A 17,829-nucleotide genomic window follows, 5' to 3' on the forward strand; every position below is an offset into this window, starting at 1 on the left:
AGTGCTGGGATTGCAGTTTTGGATACCACATCTAGCCTTGGGATGAATATTTCAAATCTCAGTCTGTTATGGATCTTAAAGGTTAATAGTGAAGCATGCTTGGCAAATAAACAACAAATAAAAATGTTCACTCCTTTTGTTATGTAGCTGAATCATTTAAAGAACACTTGGTACTCTAACTCAGTAGTTCCTTCTGCTTATATGTATTCCCACTGGTTTTCTTTGTTGTTTGTCAACTGGACCTCTATAGTCAAAGTTAGACCTTAAAAAACTTTTATTACGTTTATTTGCGTGCATGCGTTGGTGTTGGTGCAGAGGTCAGAGATTTCCAGGATTAAAGTCAGGTTGTTAGTCTTGGTGCGGAGCATCTTCCTTCATTAAGCCATTTCATTGGCCCTATTTTATTGGGACTAGATTTCAGAGTTTCAGTCTAGCCCATACTGGAGCTCACTGTGTAATCTAGGCCAGCCTTGAGTCCTTTTGTCTCAACATCTCAAGGGATGGGATTGATTGATTGTAGGAAATGAGTCACTAAGCCTGGCCGTGTGTGTGTGTGTGTGTGTGGTGTGTGTGTGTGTGTGGTGTGTGTGTATCTGCATCTGCAGAGTAGGTAATGAATGCACATGGTTCAAACATTTTTTTCTGTAATTTTTGTTTTCCAACTATTCAGTTCTCTTCCCAAAGTCAATCAGGAAAACTCAGTTTAAATATATTTCAATGAAGACTTTATCACCTCCACAGCCAATCTCTCCTGAAAAAAACTAGCCATGCTTTTGGAGCATGGTCTTATTGAGCAGCTCTCCTAGAGCTCACAAGATGATAGATAAGACAGAGAGTAAATAAGTAAATGAATAAATAAGGATGCCAGAAACAGAGAGGGATAGCACTGTGTAGCAGATGATGCAGAGTAATAGATGTATGGGTAGGCAGAGGGTAGAAGACTGATAGAGTTATCAGGGTCAAGTAGTTCATGTGTGACATAGGTCATAAGAAATAGGCAAGGGGCTGGGGATATCTGTGGGCTACAGGTCTTCTCAGCCCCACACTATCCACTAGTTAAGTGTACCTTATTCAGCAGTGTGAGCATCCAGACTTACAGTTGTTTACTTGCTGAGTGTCATTCCTCTGCTTTTTTTGGAATGGGTTGACAAGGGTGTAAGAGAGATTTTTATGGTAGTCACTCCAGTTCTGTAAGACTGATGCTGCTGTTTGGCCAGGCTCTCTCTGTCTGGTATGTGCAACCGAAGGAAGTCAGGAATTAATAACTGTAGGGGAGAAAGAATTCTTTTTTCTAGGTTTTGCTAGCTGACCTAAAAGCAAATTTATATACTAACCAGAGTAAAACAATTTATGTATTGTGCAAATAGCAGCCCCACAAAAATAGGAGACTCAAGCTGTCATGGTGTAGCATGCTTCTAATATCGGCACCTAGGATCCTAAGGCAGGATGATTGCTGCTAGTACAATGACCATGACCCTGGCTCACAAACAAACAAACGAATAAGCTCAAAGAAATAGGCAAGGGGCCGGGCGTTGGTGGCGTACACCTTTAATCCCAGCACTGGAGAGGCAGAGGCAGGTGGATCTCTGTGAGTTCGAGACCAGCCTGGTCTACAGAGTTAGTTCCAGGACAGGCTCCAAAAGCAACACAAAGAAACCCTGCCTCGAAAAACAAAAAAAGAAATAGTCAAGGGAAGACCAGAGAAGAGTATTTTAGTTGAAAGGAGCACAGTATAAAGTGGGGGGGAAAGCTTGAATACTGAGGGATAGGATGCTTAGTCTGAACAGTATAATTGATGGGAAAGTAGACAGGTAACATATGTTCCTTATCTATGGCAACTCGGGATATTGATCACTTAGCCTGGCCTGTGTGGTTTGGGATACATGCTTTTTTGTGTTAGTGTTAGATGAGTGATAGTCTTTGTAGCTGGACCACAGTTTTCAGCAAAGGTAAGTTTGTATGTGTATTCAGAGGTTTACTTTTCCACATTGGTAATAAAGTGAGATAATAACTCCACTTTAAAGGAATTCTTATAAGAACTAAGTAAGATTAAAAAGATGAAAGAGAAGTGCTGGGAAGGTGGTAGAGAAAATGGAACCCTTGCTCATTGTTTTTGGTAATTAAAGGTAGTACTGCCAGTACAGAAAACAGTATGGCGGGCCAGTGAAACGACTCAGCAGGTAAAGTCCTTGTTATGCAAGCCCAAGGACCAGAGTTCAATCCCTGGATGGAGCCTGTGGAAAGGTAGAAGGAGAGGACCTATAGGATGTTTATTGCAGCACTGATTCAGCACCACTCATGATAGCCAATAAAAGGAAACAATCTAAATGCCCTTCAACTGATAAATGGATAAAACAGTGTGGCACATTGAACAGAGTAGTGATCAGCCATAAAAAGAATGAAAACATAACATCTTCAGCAACATGGAGGAAGTTAGACATCATATTAAATGAAATAAAAGCCAGGCATAGCAAGATAAACATTTCAAGGATGTGAGGGCTCATGTGTAACAACAGGAAGAAATCGATACTAGCAGAGTTGAATAGAGGTTACCAGAGGTGGATGACAATGCTTGGAGGAAGGGATCAGGAAAAGTTAATCAGTGGGTACTGGCTTTCAAATTCTTCATTCAATTCTGTGTCAGTGTTGGTTGATGATTCTGCATTTTATTGAATTTATGCATTTATGTCTATAGTAGTGGAAATGCTGTTTGTCAAGGCATATATAACCACTTAATGCTGTAAATATAAAAGAAGAATGTGTCATCACATTTTAGACTTTGAATTTAGAATTTATATGAAATGGTGAAAATTGCTTCATTATCCATTTTATAAAATAACTTTTGTTCCTGTTTCTTTTTAGAAATGTTATGAGCAGAAGCAGTACAAAAATGGCCTTAAGTTTTGCAAGATGATTCTTTCAAACCCGAAATTTGCTGAACATGGAGGTACTGTCTCATCTATTGCAATGTTGCTTTGGGGAAATTCAATTCTAAAATCAGGCAGTACTTGGCATTGAAGGAATACTCAGATTCTAAGCCTGTGACTCTATTGAAAGCATAAATGTTCAGCATTTTTTTTTTTTTAATGTTTCAAGTGAATCTTATGCTGAGCTAGTTTTACGGTTTAGTGTATGCAGTGTCTTTTAGATGAGAAAATTGATCTGCTGAGGGACAATTGGATGAGGTAATGTGCATATTAATATTCTTTTCTGGAAGTACTTCAGATATCAGGTTTTCAGGTTTTGGATTAATTGCTTAGATTAGCAGATGAACATACAATTCAAAAAACCTTAAGTCTTAGTTTCAGGGCTTGGATCATTTTAGGATTTGGGACTTTTGGATTAGGGATGCTCAGTTTTATAGATAGATTTGCCCATCACTTAGACTAGACTACAATTTTTACTTTAGGTACCCGTGTATAAAATTAGGCAGTTATTTGCAGTAAGAATTGTGTGAAGATAATGTCACATGCATTTTATTCCTTGATGCCATTTTTTTATGTTTATCACGTGTGAGTATGTGTGCTGGTCGCATGCATTCCACAGTGCATGTATGGAGGTCAAAGGACAGCTTCTGAGAATTGGTTCTCTTCTACCATGTGGGTCCTGTGGATTGAACTCAGGTTGTCACACTTTTTCACACTTGGTGGCAATAAGTCATCTAGCTAGTCTTTATTGCCTTATCTATTTCTCTCTCTCTCTCTTCTTTTTCTTTTCCTTTTTGGTTTTTCGAGACAGGGTTTCTCTGTAGCTTTGGAGCCTGTCCTGGAACTTGCTCTGTAGACCAGGCTGGCCTTGAACTCGCAGAGATTTGCTTGCCCCTGCATCCAGAGTGCTGGGACTAAAGGCATGCGCCATCAGTGCCTGTCTTATTGCCTCTTTTGCCTGGTAGGCATTGTTTGTTGAAGAATCAGGTTAGACTTGCAGAATATAATCCATATCAGAGCACTAGGCTTGGAGAACTTTTAAAATCTTTTAATTAGGAAAATGGGATGATAATATAAGTAAGCTTTCATTTTACGAAGTTTTAGAAAATGAAAGCTGTTTGGCAATGGGAGTAGGCAGTTGGACCACTGTGTTGTGAAAAGTAGTCTACAGAGGTCATTTTGAAAATTGCTCTTATTATCTAATTCCTTTGTGGATTTTTCAGAGAAATATTTTATTGTAAATCATCTTTCGTCAACTTCCTAACATTTTCATTGGTTGCTCGTCTGTAGTCCCATGTTATGCTTTCAAAATACAAGCTAACGTTAACTAGCCTAAATAGAATTGCTGAAATACAATAGTACCTCTTTAGATTTCAAGTACTAACGTAGTGCTATGGAGAATGACTCGAATTTCTCATTTGTAAACACAGGTTAAAATTATTTTTCAGAGACTTTGGCTATGAAAGGACTAACATTGAACTGTTTAGGAAAAAGAGAAGAAGCATATGAATTTGTTCGTAAAGGACTTCGAAGTGATGTCAGGAGTCATGTCTGTATCCTTTTGCCATAGTTTTGCAATATCATTTTTATTTTCATTTACTTGTCTGTCTCATTCACATTTTACAAGTTTTCTGTGGAAAAAAATTCTTAGGAATTTTAATGAAGGTCTATACCCATTATTCATCGCCTGTAATTTACATTTTTTCCCTAATCCTTTTTTGAATGTTTTAAAGAAAATTTTCATGGAGAGACAGAGACAGAGACCAGTTCTTTCCTTAAACATGAGTTTACTGATACTTCTCCATTTCAAATAGTGACTTTTAGTTATTTAGTCTAGTGAATAAATTTACATGCCTTTAATTTCCTTTTAAAAGTTTTAGAGGAAATTTTAAATTGAAAAGAAATGTATTTTAAAAGAAGTTTGGCTGGACCAGTAGCTCTCTACCTGCCCCAGTGTGTACGAGGTACCCTGGGTGTGGCCCCTGGCACTGGAAAGCTGGCAGATGGAAACCAGGTTCTAGTTTGTGTCAGGAAAAACTGGTTTTTTAGTTTGATCTCTGTTAACAGAGACTTAACTACTGCTTTACTGAGTCTTTAAAAATATATTTGTTTCTTTGGATAGTATTTCAATATGTAAACAAATATAAACAACTTTTAAAAGATTGTTGAAAAATTTTTATTTTTTTCCCATGTTCATGTTCAGTCTTTTCCCATAGTGCCCTGTGTATCTGACATTTAATTCATTTAGCAGCTGTGTAGTATTCATTTGATGTGCATAGACTCTATTTTCACATATTTAACTTAGGGAATCTCTCAAAATATTAAAGGTTTATTTTCTTACCTCAGTGCTTACTGCAAAATGAAGAGAGAGGCTATGTAAGTATAGTTAGTAGCTTTTAGTTTTGGGCATTTTTTTCCCCTAATATAAACTAAGGGAATAAAACTTAATTTTGTGTTTTTTAATATCACTAGTGAATTAAATGGTGGGTATATTATGTAGAACTGGATAAATATAAACTTATTTTAGAAGAAAATCACAATTTTTATAAAAGTGAATTTTGAGATGTTTGGTTAAAAGAACAAGGGAATAGAGTGTAGAAAAATGTTATGAGTTTTTTGCCAGGAATTAATCTAAAGGTTATCTACAAATATGGAACATTTCAAGCATGGAAGAAATGGAAGAAATTGAATGTTGAACCATTATATCCCTGCCACCCAGAATGAACAGTCAAAACTTGGCTGGTTTCATATTTGCCTATTTCTCACTGACTTCCCTCTTATCTCCAGACCATTTTGAAACAGATTACAAATAAAATACTATTGGTGTTGTTGCTAAGTATATTGTAGTGTCTGTGAATGTCTGTATTTCCTTAACTTAATAGGTTGGCATGTTTATGGTCTCCTCCAGCGTTCTGATAAGAAGTATGATGAGGCTATTAAGTGTTACCGAAATGCCCTCAAATTAGATAAAGACAATTTGCAAATCTTGAGGGATCTTTCTCTATTACAGATTCAGATGAGAGACCTTGAAGGCTATCGAGTAAGTAGTTTTAAATGTACCTTATTTTAATACAGAGGTTAATTTGTTTTTAAGTGAATGTTTAAAGGTGTGTGCCACCACACTTGGCATAAAGATTAAATTTTTTTAAAAGCATGTGCCTTCAGAATGAAGTAAGCCTCAGGCAAGATGGTGTCTTGATTCATTAGATTTGATTCATTGGATTCTGTAGTAGAAGAGGAAAGCCACTTGGACCTTCCTACAATAAAAGTTACAGAATTTGGTGTTTGAGCATTAAATAAAGCTAAATTAGGGTGATTCAATGGATAAAGACACTTGGCTGCCAAGCCTGATGACCTGAGTTTCATCCCTGGGACCTACACTGTGGAAGGAGAGAACAGACTTTTGAAAGTTGTCTTCTGACTTCCACATGTGAGCTATGGCTCATGTACATCTGTGTGTGCATGCACGCGTGCGTGCGCGCGCACACACATGCACACACACACACACACACACTATTTTAAAAGAATTGATTGTCTTGGTATGCAGGTATTATACTATTATCTTTTTAGTTGGAACATTGTTGCTACACTGAATGTAGGTTTGGCATTCAGCTTTATTGAAATCTAAACATTAGTTAGCCCCCTTTGTAGGTTAGCAAGTATAAAGTAATGTGGAAAAGATTGCCATGTAAAGGTTTTGTGTTTATTTTTTAAGATGTATTTTTCTTTTTAGTTATGTGGTATTGTGTGTATGTGTGTGTTTGGGCACATGTATGTTTAGGTACCTATGGAGGCTAGAAGAGGGCATTGGGTTTCCTGGATCTAGTGTTACAAGCAATTGTGAGTTGCCAAGTGTAGATACAAATTCAGGCCTTTGCAGAAACGCTGTGTGCCCTTAGCCACTGAGCTATCGCTCCAGATCAATAAAGAAATCTCTGTACAGTTCAGATTTCAAAGGATTTAAAGGGTGTACCATCATGTCTGGCTCCCTCGGTTAGCTAGTTCGTGCCTTCCTTCCTTCCTTACTATGGAAGGAAGGCATGCTTCACGAATTTGCATGCCACCTTGCACAGGGACCGTGCTAATCTCTATCATGCTAATTTTTTAGTATATATGCTGCCAAAGTGAGCGTGCCCTTAGTTTATTATGTAAAGGAACTGAATTGTGAGCAGTTCTTTTTAATTAAATCATTTACTTCTTTAGCCTTCTTCCTGCCATTTACATGCTTACACCGATGCTCATATTTCACCAGATTCAATGACTTTACTGGACTGCATGACATCACTTTTCATAGTTATGTTTGTTGTCTTCAGCAGTTCTAGGGTATGATTGATGGGAATGACTTTCTTGGGACTGGAGAGATGGCTCAGTGGTTAAGAGCATTTGTTTTTGCAAAGGACCTTTGGGTTCGGTTCCCAGCACACGCACACACACACACATACACACACACACACACACACACACACACACACACACACAGTGGTTCACACTTGAGTGAAACTGCAGATCTAGGGCATCTTGTGCCCTCTTCTGGCTCTGCAGGTATATATGTAGTATGTATATACACATATAGGCAAAGACCTATAATATTATAAACATTAAAAAACCCCAAATCATTTATCTTTAGGAATGAGGCGTAGAAATGAAGAATATTGGCAGAACAGAGGCTATTGAACTGGGTTAGGAAATAGAGTAAGTTAAGAGAACAGATTGTGAGAGCAAAGTAACTGTGGAACTAGAGAAACTGGATGTCTTGTTAGGGTGACTTGCTGTAATGAAACACCATGACCAAAGCAACTTAGAGAGGAAAGGGTTTATTACCACATCACTGTTCAAAATTGAAAAAAAAAAAAAAAAATAAAGGATCCCAAGCAGGGCAGGAACCTGGAGGCAGGAGCAGATAAAGAGGCCATGGAGGGGTGCTGCTTACTTACTGGCTTGTTTTTTCATGGCTTTCACAGACTGCTTTCTTATAGAACCCAGAACCACCAGCCCAGGGGTGGCACCACCCGCAATGGGCTGGACCCTCCCCCATTAATTACTCATTAAGAAAATGGCCTACAGGCTTGTCTACAGCCCAGTCTTATGGAGGCATTTTCTTAATGGTGGTTCCCTCCTCTCAGATGACATAAAACTGTTCAGCACACTGGTGATGTCCAGAGCAAAAGTAGAGGTGAAGTGTTACCAGGCTGAAATGTTGGTGGCAGAGATGCTGTGGCTAGAGGGGGAGAGACCTGAATTTGATTTCTGGGTTGGTTAAAGGGTTAGCGGTGTGTGGTGTGGAAGAGGGTCCCTGAAATAATGGGTAGAGATCATTGAAGATAGGATATTCTGCAGCTAAGAAGATGGGTTATTAGATTAGTAAATACTAGTAACTTGCCCATATCAGTATTGAATTTGCCAGAGGAAAAAAAATCTGACTCATACATCAATGGAGGAGTGACAGAAACAAGAGTGAAAGTCAGATAAAGTGATGTAACTTGGTGTTCTTCCTTATAGGTCACACTCTCCCATAATACACTGTCTGAAAGCATGACACTTACTGAAAACATGTAAAACAATGTAAATAATCTAGTATAAGAAATCTTAGTTCTGCAAGATAGTTTATCAGAAGATATTTTTATTCTATGTAGGTAGTTTTTACAAGGCACCAAAGACATGAGCCTCACAGTCTGATTCATAGTGACAGCCTCATGGCCAGCATTATTACAAGGCATTGTTACTAATACAGAGAATTTACTTAGATGAGAAAAGTAACACATGTTTTATCTTGTTTTGGAACTCATACTTGTTGATTAAATTAATTACAGTGTTATTAAAGATTATTAAAATTCAGATGAAATGTAGACATTTTAGATAAAGAATTTTAAAAGAGAAAAACATTTTTCCCCCAAAGGAGACAAGATACCAGCTTCTTCAGTTGCGCCCAACACAGCGTGCTTCCTGGATTGGATATGCCATTGCGTACCATTTACTGAAAGATTATGATATGGCGCTAAAATTACTAGAAGAATTTAGACAAACACAGCAAGTAAGAACTTCACTTTAACATTTTCTTCTACTGTTGCAGACTGAAATAATTTTAGCTTTAAATTTTATAGAAGACTATAAAAAACTTGAGAAATATTTTAATAGTTAAAAAATTAAAATGTAGTCTTCATAGTATAAAATAAACTAATATTTAGATCTTATGGATAATAATTTCAACAATATACAGATGGATAAAGAAGGAAAATATGACTAGTGTATAGCTTAGGTAGAGTGCTTATCTCATAAATTGTGGTTTAGGTGCACAGCCTGGAATCTATCCTCAGAACTAGTAATACTAGTAATAAAAAGTAAAAAAAAGAATTTGTAAGTTGGGGAGTTGTTTCTATGATATATATTACTTTATATAGTTGGGGATATTCTTTGTGTTAATGTATTTTAGTATACTTATATGTAAAAATAAATAGCATGTTAGAGCACTTAGACCACTTAAATATATTAACATTTTCTATAATTGTTCAAGGTTTTACTTAAAAAATATGTACCTTTCCAGAGGTAACCACTATTGAAATTGATGTGAGATTTTCTTTTTATTTTTCGTTTTTTCTTTTTTCTTTATTTTTTTGGTTTTTTTGAGGCAGGGTTTATCTGTGGTTTTTGGAGCTTGTCCTAGAACTAGCTCTGTAGACTAGGCTGGTCTCAAACTCATAGAGATCCACCTGCCTCTGCCTCCCAAGTGCTGGGACTAAAGGCGTGTGCCACCAACACCCGGCTGAGAATTTCTTTTCATTTTGCCACATAAATCTGTAAAAGATAAAGACTTTTTCATGTATTTAATTTTTTTCTTCTTTTTTTTGAGACAGAGTTTCTTTTTATAACAGTCCTGGCTGTCCTGGAACTCACTCTGTAGACCAGGGTGGCCTCGGACTTAAAGATCCACCTGTCTCTATCTCCCGAGTATTGGGATTAAAGCCATGCACCACCACCACCCAGCCATATATTTGAATTTTTACATGAGAGTGTTTGTTTGCTTTTTTTTTTTTTTTTTTTAAGGCAGGATGTGTAGTGTAGACCAGGCTGCCTTGAACTCAAGATCCTCTTGGCTTAGCTTCCTGGGGGACTCCGTTGTAGGTATAGTTTGGTATTTTTTATTTTTATTTGTGTGTGTATAAGTGTGTGTTGTGAATGGATGGGTGCATGTGTTGTCAGAAGAAAACCTTCGGAGTCAGTTTTTGCCTTCCACCTTGCTGCGAGGTGGTCTTTTGTTGTTGTTGTTTCCTTTTGTTTTTGAGGCAAGTTCTTAGGTAGTCCAGAACCTGTATAGCTGAAGAGGACCTCAAACCCTTTATCCTCCAGTCTTCAACTCTCAATCTTGGGATTACAAATTTGTGGGGTTTCCACACCTAGTCCTCCATTTCATTCATTTTGTTTGTTTTTTCTGAAACAGGGTTTCTCTGTGGCTTTGGAGGCCGTCCTGGAACTAGCTCTTGTAGACCAGGCTGGTCCCGAACTCTCTGCCTACCTCTGCCTCCTGAGTGCTTGTTAACCTATTTTTAACTGTTCCTGGATTAAATCTGTACAGATGGGTTCTGAATAAAAAATTAGAGATCTGTAACTAATGGATATAGTTATACAAATGAGATGATTTGGTTGTTTTCTTCCAGGTTCCTCCTAACAAAATAGATTATGAATATAGCGAACTGATACTATATCAGAATCAAGTGATGAGAGAGGCAGATTTATTTCAAGAATCTTTGGAACATATAGAAACATATGAGATGCAGATATGTGATAAACTTTTGGTGGAAGAAATTAAGGGTAAGTTGACTTTTTTTAATGATGCTTTAAATTTTGTCTTAACACTTAAGTAACATTGTGTATTTGGTGACCATGTAAGCACTTGCTACTAAACCATTATTAATTTAACCCCCATGACATCCTTTTGATGAACTGGGGTAAACTGGAGAGCTGTTGTCCTCTTGTTAATATATAGCATTTCTGATTTGGGTTTTTATTTCACTTTATTTGTATAAGTGTTTTGCCTACATATATGTTATGTGTACTGTGTGCATGCCTAGTGCCTTCAAAAGCCAGAAGAAGGTGTTTTCTCTTTTGGAATTGGAGTTACTGATGGTTGTGAGCTGCCATGTGGGTGTTGGAAATTGAACCCAGGTCCTCTCCAAGAGTGGACTGTGCTTTTACACTGAGCCCAGCTCTCCAGCCTTTAGTTGTTTTCTCTTTGTGTAAGATTTGTTTTTCTTATTTTTAACTGTGTGTATGTGTGTGTCTGATGTGGATATATGTATAGGTGAATGTAGCTGTCAGGGATTCAGGAGGCATTGTGATCCCTGAAACTGGAATTGTAGGTGTTTATAGCTACTTACTGTGGGTACTGAGTACTAAACTCAGATTCTCTGCAAGAGCAAAGCATGCTCTTAAGCACTAAGCCAGCTTTCTAGTACCTGACTTAGTATTCTATTGTGATTAACATTAATATCCATATTAACAACAACACTGTTTTTAAAATTATCAATAAAATACAATTATTCAGTTTCTTGTTGCACTGTAAATGATGAAAGCAAAAAAAAAAAAAAGGCAGTTATTTTTCTTCTTGGTTGTTGTGGTTTAATAAGGATCAGGAGAAACAAATAGGCTGAATTGATGTTTATTCAGGGAGAAATAACTTACAACCTAGACAGATGAACACCAGCAGGTTCCTGGTCCCTCCGGATGCTCTTCTGTCTCCTGTGCTGCAAGCAAGAGAGGGCTCCCGGGGCCCCAGATCTAGGTCTCCCAAGTAACTTCTGCCCCTGTCCCCACCCCCCAAATGGCATGCCACAGGTGTGTACAAAGTGAATATCTCACTACACTTGGTGTGTTATTGCTATTTTTGTGATTAAATCTTAATACTCTCAGGCAGCCTTTTTTTTTTTTTTTCTTTTTTCTTTTTTTTTTTTTTTTTTTTTTTGGCTTTCTTTGTCTTATAGCATTAACAATGTGTAATCATTACAAAGTATGTAGGATACAGTGACATTGATATCATTTAAAAAAAAACGAAATACAAAAAACCTTACCTGGGAGGTAGTGGTGTCCTTGCTTTTAATCCCAGCATTCGGGAGGCAGACACACACACACACACACACACACACTCACACACCCCTACCTCTTTCTTGAAAATTAGCTGCATTACTACATTCATGTATGTTGGCAGCTAGGATTTGGGGAACACTAATCTTGATTAATATGGTATTATTTTTCCAGTTTACCTTGTAGGCCCATTTGATACTTAGACAGTTGTATCATATGTACTCATTAGCTGAGATCCTTTCAACAATTGTAAAAGTGAAGATTTTTACTTAATTGGTATGCCTGTGCACTTATTTACTCTGCATTCTCACAATATTTGCTTCATGGTGGTAGGGGATAACATGTTATGGGAATGAGAAAATATTGTTAGTTATATCTAAGAAAGGCAGGGAAGTTATTAGAATGGCTAATATGTAGTTTTGCGGAGTTAGGCATGTTTATTGTATCTCTGTTACCCAACACTTTCTGTACATTTTGTATCAGGTCTAATTACTTGCTCACATTCACAAAGTTGGTATGTGTGATGTAATTATACCTAGTTTAGTTTTATTTTGAAATTTGGTTATATAAAACAAAAATATGAATAAATTTTAATATATGCTGCCTACTCCAGTATGGTGGATATTAAATAATATTATAGAGCTTTATTTGTTTGAAATTGGTTCCTTAAGGAATAGGAAATAATTGGGACTAGGAATGTAAGTTATACACATTTTATCTCAGTTTTTAAGTGTACTTCCCATTGTTTTTGAGTGATTTAGTGGCTTACTTCCCAGACACATACTCAGTTTTTGTGACTTATTAAAAAGATTTGAACCTTAAAGATGACTCACATGTGAACGTGGCTTATATTTCTTGTTGTGAAATGATGTTTAGTTATATAATTGTGCTGAGTTAACTTATACAATTTTAATGGTCTACATAAGAAATCAAGAGAATGAACAGTTAATACAGGAATGTTAAAGGAAGACACATTTAAATCTTAAGTAAGAAGGTTGGCCTATTCCTTTGGATGACTTGCTACTTGGATTTTACTGTGTAGGCTTTAGTTATCTCCAGGAGGTTATAAAAATATGTATAATGAAAAGATAATTTTTATACTAAGAAGTTAATATCTATATGTATATTTAGGGGGGAGGGAGACAAAAATGAGTGTGGTTCGTTTCTGAAGATAAACTACACATTAATCTATGTTTAGTTATATAAACCATATATAACAAGGCCAAAGGAAGGCATGTAGAATTGGCGTTATTGTAAAATACTTGTTCACCCACCAGTAATGCCTAGAGAATTCTTTTGGGTCAGAAAACTAATGTTTCAGCAAAGTGAATGTGATTTTAAACTTAATTTTAGGGGAAATGCTGTTGAAATTGGGAAGATTAAAAGAAGCCAGTGAAGTATTCAAAAACTTGATTGATCGGAATGCAGAAAATTGGTGTTACTATGAAGGCTTGGAAAAAGCATTACAACTCAGTATGTAATGATTTTTCTCTTCTTTCTGAACTAGCTTTTGAAAGTTATTGATAAAATGAAAGTTATTATCATCCTTGAGAATAGATAATTTTAGCATTAACAGTTGTTTTTCCATGTAGTAAAGTTACTGATTAAATATGGGCATAAGCTGGGCAGTGGTGGCACACACCTTTAGTTCCAGCACTTGGGAGGCAGAAACGGGCAGATCTCTGAGTTCTGGTCTAGCCTGGTCTACAGAGAAAGTTCTAGGACAGATTCCAAAGCTACACAGAGAAAAAAAAAATGTGGGCATGAAAATTAACTAAAATGATTAAAATTTAAATATTGACTAAATATTATTTGAAAAAGCAAAGCAAAAGTTGAATATATTCAGGTTGGAAATGTAAAATAACTATGCCTTTTGTCTTTAAACTACTAGTTACTAACTATGTTAGTTACTTGGCAAAAACAAGTAGGGAGGGTTTGTTTTGGCTCACCATAGGTATGGGGGTGGGACAGTGACAGGGAGCAGAGGTGATGTAATGCGGGTGTTCAGCTTGCTTACTCCCTTTTTCTCATTCTACTCTTGGACTCAGATCCATGGGACAAGCTACCTATGCTATCCATATTCTGAATGGGTCTTCCCTCTTCTGTTTAATCTCTTAAGACACTCCCTTAAAGTCAGACCCAGAAGTTCTGATTAGATGATTCCAAATCCATTCAAATTGACAGTGAAGATTAACCACCACACTGACATAGCAATTAATAATAAAGTCCTTAAATGTTTAGTAAAATAAGTACTATATTTTACATTTTAAGGTGTTTGATAGTACAAAATATTGATTTTAAAACTACTCAATGCTACCCATGTTTTTAGATTCCTTGAGATATTTTATCCCCATGGTAACTTCTGGAGCTCCAACTTGTGACTTCAAGTAGGACATTAAAATAGTATTGTTTTGACTTAATACTAATTTAACTACATATATAAGACTTGTTTTTTTTTTTTTCTGGAATGAAACACAGAGTTATCTAAACACAGAGTTAGTTTGCTATTCTAAAACTAGGAACTTGGGAACTTTTTAAAAAAAATATAATCAGCATAGCTTTCATTATATATTTTAGGTAAAGGTCCTTAATACTCTGTGAAGTCTCTAAATAGTTAACAGAATGTAAAAGAACCTATTTTTCAGATAGCCCCATTTTAAAAGTCCAGCGACATTGGTACTGCAAAGCATAGCACTGGGGGAAGGCTTAAGTCTACACAAAAAGTCCCACATTACCTTTTAAACTACAATCTTGTTTGTTTTTCAAGACAGGGTTTCTCTGTATAGCCCTGGCTGTTCTGGAACTTGCTCTGTACGCCAGGCCAGCCTCAGACTCACAGAGATCTGCCTGTTTCTGCCTCCCAAGTGTTGGGGTTAAAAGTGTGTGCCACCACTGCCTGGTTTATAATCTTTATAATTTTTATAAACAAATAGCCCACTTACTATGAAGATACCCTGCTTGCGTTAACTAAGGGTTATTTATTTATAAGCAGTGTCTCTGTGTAGCTCTGGCTGTACTGGAACTCCTGTCTAGACCAACACTAACCATGAAATCAAAGATATGCAACTGCCTGACTCCTGAGTACTGGAATTAAAGGCATAAGCCACCATGTCTGGTGCTACAAATTATTATTAAAATTACATTTTTGTGATCTGAATTAGGATTCACTTAAAATGTTACCATTTAGTTTTGTTTACTTTTTCCTTAAAATATTATTACAAGTAATCTGATTGCTTATGCACAGTAGTGTCTCTATAAATTATGCAGGAATTACTCTGATACTATTCTGGATATAGTATGTCATTCTCATGTGGATTTTCTTTGTGGCACTAAAAAGTTAAAGATGCTTGGATGGTAGTTACTACTTCTGTTATTTTATTTGGGAGAAATAATTGCCACTTTAAGGAATCTGTTGTTTTTAGATTGATCTATATTTTATGTATGTGGAGGTTTGTCTGCATATATTTGGGAGAGGCAGGTGGATCTCTGAGTTCAAGGGCTGAATACACACACACACACACACACACACACACACACACACACACACACACATACACAATGATGACACACAAAGGATGGTTTCCTGATTATGTATGGTGGTATTTTTACCACCATAGTTTTAAATGTAATTTTTGGCAAAATTGAGATTCTGACTCTGATAATGTAATTTTTGTGTTAAAAGTTTATTATAATTTTGGATAATAGTTATGACACTATAACCTCACACATTTTTACTGACACTAGGCTCTTTAGAGGAGAGGCTTCAGATTTACGAAGAAATTAGTAAGCAGCATCCCAGAGCAGTTTTACCGAGAAGACTACCTTTGAATCTTGTCCCAGGTAATATTAGCATGTCTTTGGTAATGCTAATAATTCTTTTGAAATTAGTGGGTACCACTCATGTTTTAATTTTTTCTTTGTGTTCTAGAGTGTGTGTGTGTGTGTGCATGAGTAAGAGTGATCAGTTTTATTGCAAGCCAATTTGTCATCAGGCCCACTGAAATACCATTGGTCATTACCAATCAGATGGCTAATCCCAGTGTAAAGAGGCTTGGAAATGCCACTTCTTCCTAACATGAAACTATGTTGAGGCTGTAAAATGATGTTATGATGTATGAAGTGTTGTTGCAAGAATGGAGAAAGAATGGGGAACACATACAGTCTGCCAACGGTGCTGAGGTTGCTTTCAGTATGGCTTAATCCACTGTGTGTTTTGACTCCCTTGGTTTCTGCTGGTATTTCTCCTGTCTTCCTATTATTTGGTAAATTATTTGATATCCTCCAATAAACTGACATGTCAGATAATATGAAACCAAATGTATATATGGAAGAGAGAATTGGGCACAAGATGAAGTTGTCAAATACCATCAGGGGACAATTATTTCCTTCATACCTGCAATGTATCCAAATTCTGATTCATAAATCTCTGTAAAATTTCTGTTCTCTCATTACAGACATTGTAGGGAACATTGATCACCAATATGATTTTAGGAATCAATTTATAAAGAATAAGTACAATTTTTAGAATATAAAAGGTGATCAATTATGAATTTTATTTTATAAGTAAGAATCATGCTTCAATATATAGTTTAATATGTTTTAAGTATTGTAAGCTATATGTACAAAAAGATTTTCTTACGTGACTTAAAAAGGTAGCTACAGTCAGAAAAAAATTCTTAGAATCAAAAAATTACAGATGAACTGTTGTGATTTATGTGGTAATATTTTAAAGTTTCTATCTTTTTTATGGTATATATTTCAAGGAAATAGTTGTGAGCTCTTTGTACCCTTCAGTGTTAGAGAAAAAAGTACCATTCCTTTGAAATCCTCAGTGTTATTTTTTTTGTTGTTTGCTGTGACAGAAATGCCTGAGATTGAACAGCTGCAAAGGGGGAAAGGTCTATTTTTCTTAGTTTAGTTCATGGTTCCATTGTCTTGTTATGCCCAAGTTTCGAAGATCCCCAAAGACCACCAGGGAGACAGACCCACCAAACTGCAAAAGCAAGGTTTATTGTTCATACAACCATGACAGGGACTTTGTCTAGATAGGTGACGCAGAAGCCACCAGAGGAAGGGGCCACCCAGTCTACTGAAGGAGCTTTATTTATTTGTTTTTTGTTTTTCGAGACAGGATTTCTCTGTGGCTTTGGAGGTTGTCCTGGAACAAGCTCAGGCCTTTGTGCATATCTGGGAAACTCTTATTATGAGCTACATCTCTATCCCCTTTCAATGTTTCTGCTAACAAAAATGTGGTACCAACTGCTTCTAATTGGTGGGTACACTGATCACAGCACTCAGGAGCCTGAGCTAGGAGGGTATCAAGGTTGGTAGGAGCCAACCTGAGATACACAGCAAAGGGCTGTCTCAAAAACAAAACAAAAATGAAGACACTAGAAATTTTTGTTACAGGTAGCATAGTAGGAAAATAACTTGCTTGATATTGCAAATAGCATGTTTATTATTTCATAGCAAACTAACTCGGCTCATCTAATGAACAGCATTCTTTTAGTGTCAGAATCATTCTCCAGAAGATTTTTAAATTTTTGTTATAATCACTGCTTGTCAGAAGCTGTCTTTGAGGTGCTGCAGTCGGAACCAGCCAAGCAGCCCCGAGTTTGTACCTGAGTGGATGAGGGAAAGAAGTTCATACCTGAGTGGGAGGTGTGTGGATGAGGGAAAGGCTAGCTATAGACAATAAAGAAAAGACAGAGACACAGAATAAAATCAGGAGGGCAGATCAGTCCATACTGAAATGCCACAAGTTTATTTTTCACCACTTTATATACTTTAGCCAAAAAGGGTAACACAGTATCATGTAATCGGAATA

General features: G+C 36.6%; 1 protein-coding gene across 2 annotated transcripts in view; it reads left to right on the forward strand.

The window, feature by feature from the left end:
• Naa16 (N-alpha-acetyltransferase 16, NatA auxiliary subunit) overlaps nt 1-17,829 on the forward strand; it is a 52,845-nt gene that overhangs the window by 1,279 nt on the left and 33,737 nt on the right. For both annotated transcript variants that reach the window (XM_051195334.1, XM_051195335.1), the window contains exons 2-8: nt 2,863-2,947; nt 4,376-4,480; nt 5,810-5,967; nt 8,824-8,958; nt 10,580-10,733; nt 13,356-13,475; nt 15,747-15,842. In XM_051195334.1, the coding sequence (XP_051051291.1) occupies nt 2,863-2,947; nt 4,376-4,480; nt 5,810-5,967; nt 8,824-8,958; nt 10,580-10,733; nt 13,356-13,475; nt 15,747-15,842 (853 nt within the window). The remainder of the gene's footprint in view (nt 1-2,862; nt 2,948-4,375; nt 4,481-5,809; nt 5,968-8,823; nt 8,959-10,579; nt 10,734-13,355; nt 13,476-15,746; nt 15,843-17,829) is intronic.

This window comes from Phodopus roborovskii, unplaced genomic scaffold (assembly GCF_943737965.1).
Source record: "Phodopus roborovskii unplaced genomic scaffold, PHOROB, whole genome shotgun sequence".
Lineage (NCBI taxonomy): Eukaryota > Metazoa > Chordata > Mammalia > Rodentia > Cricetidae > Phodopus > Phodopus roborovskii.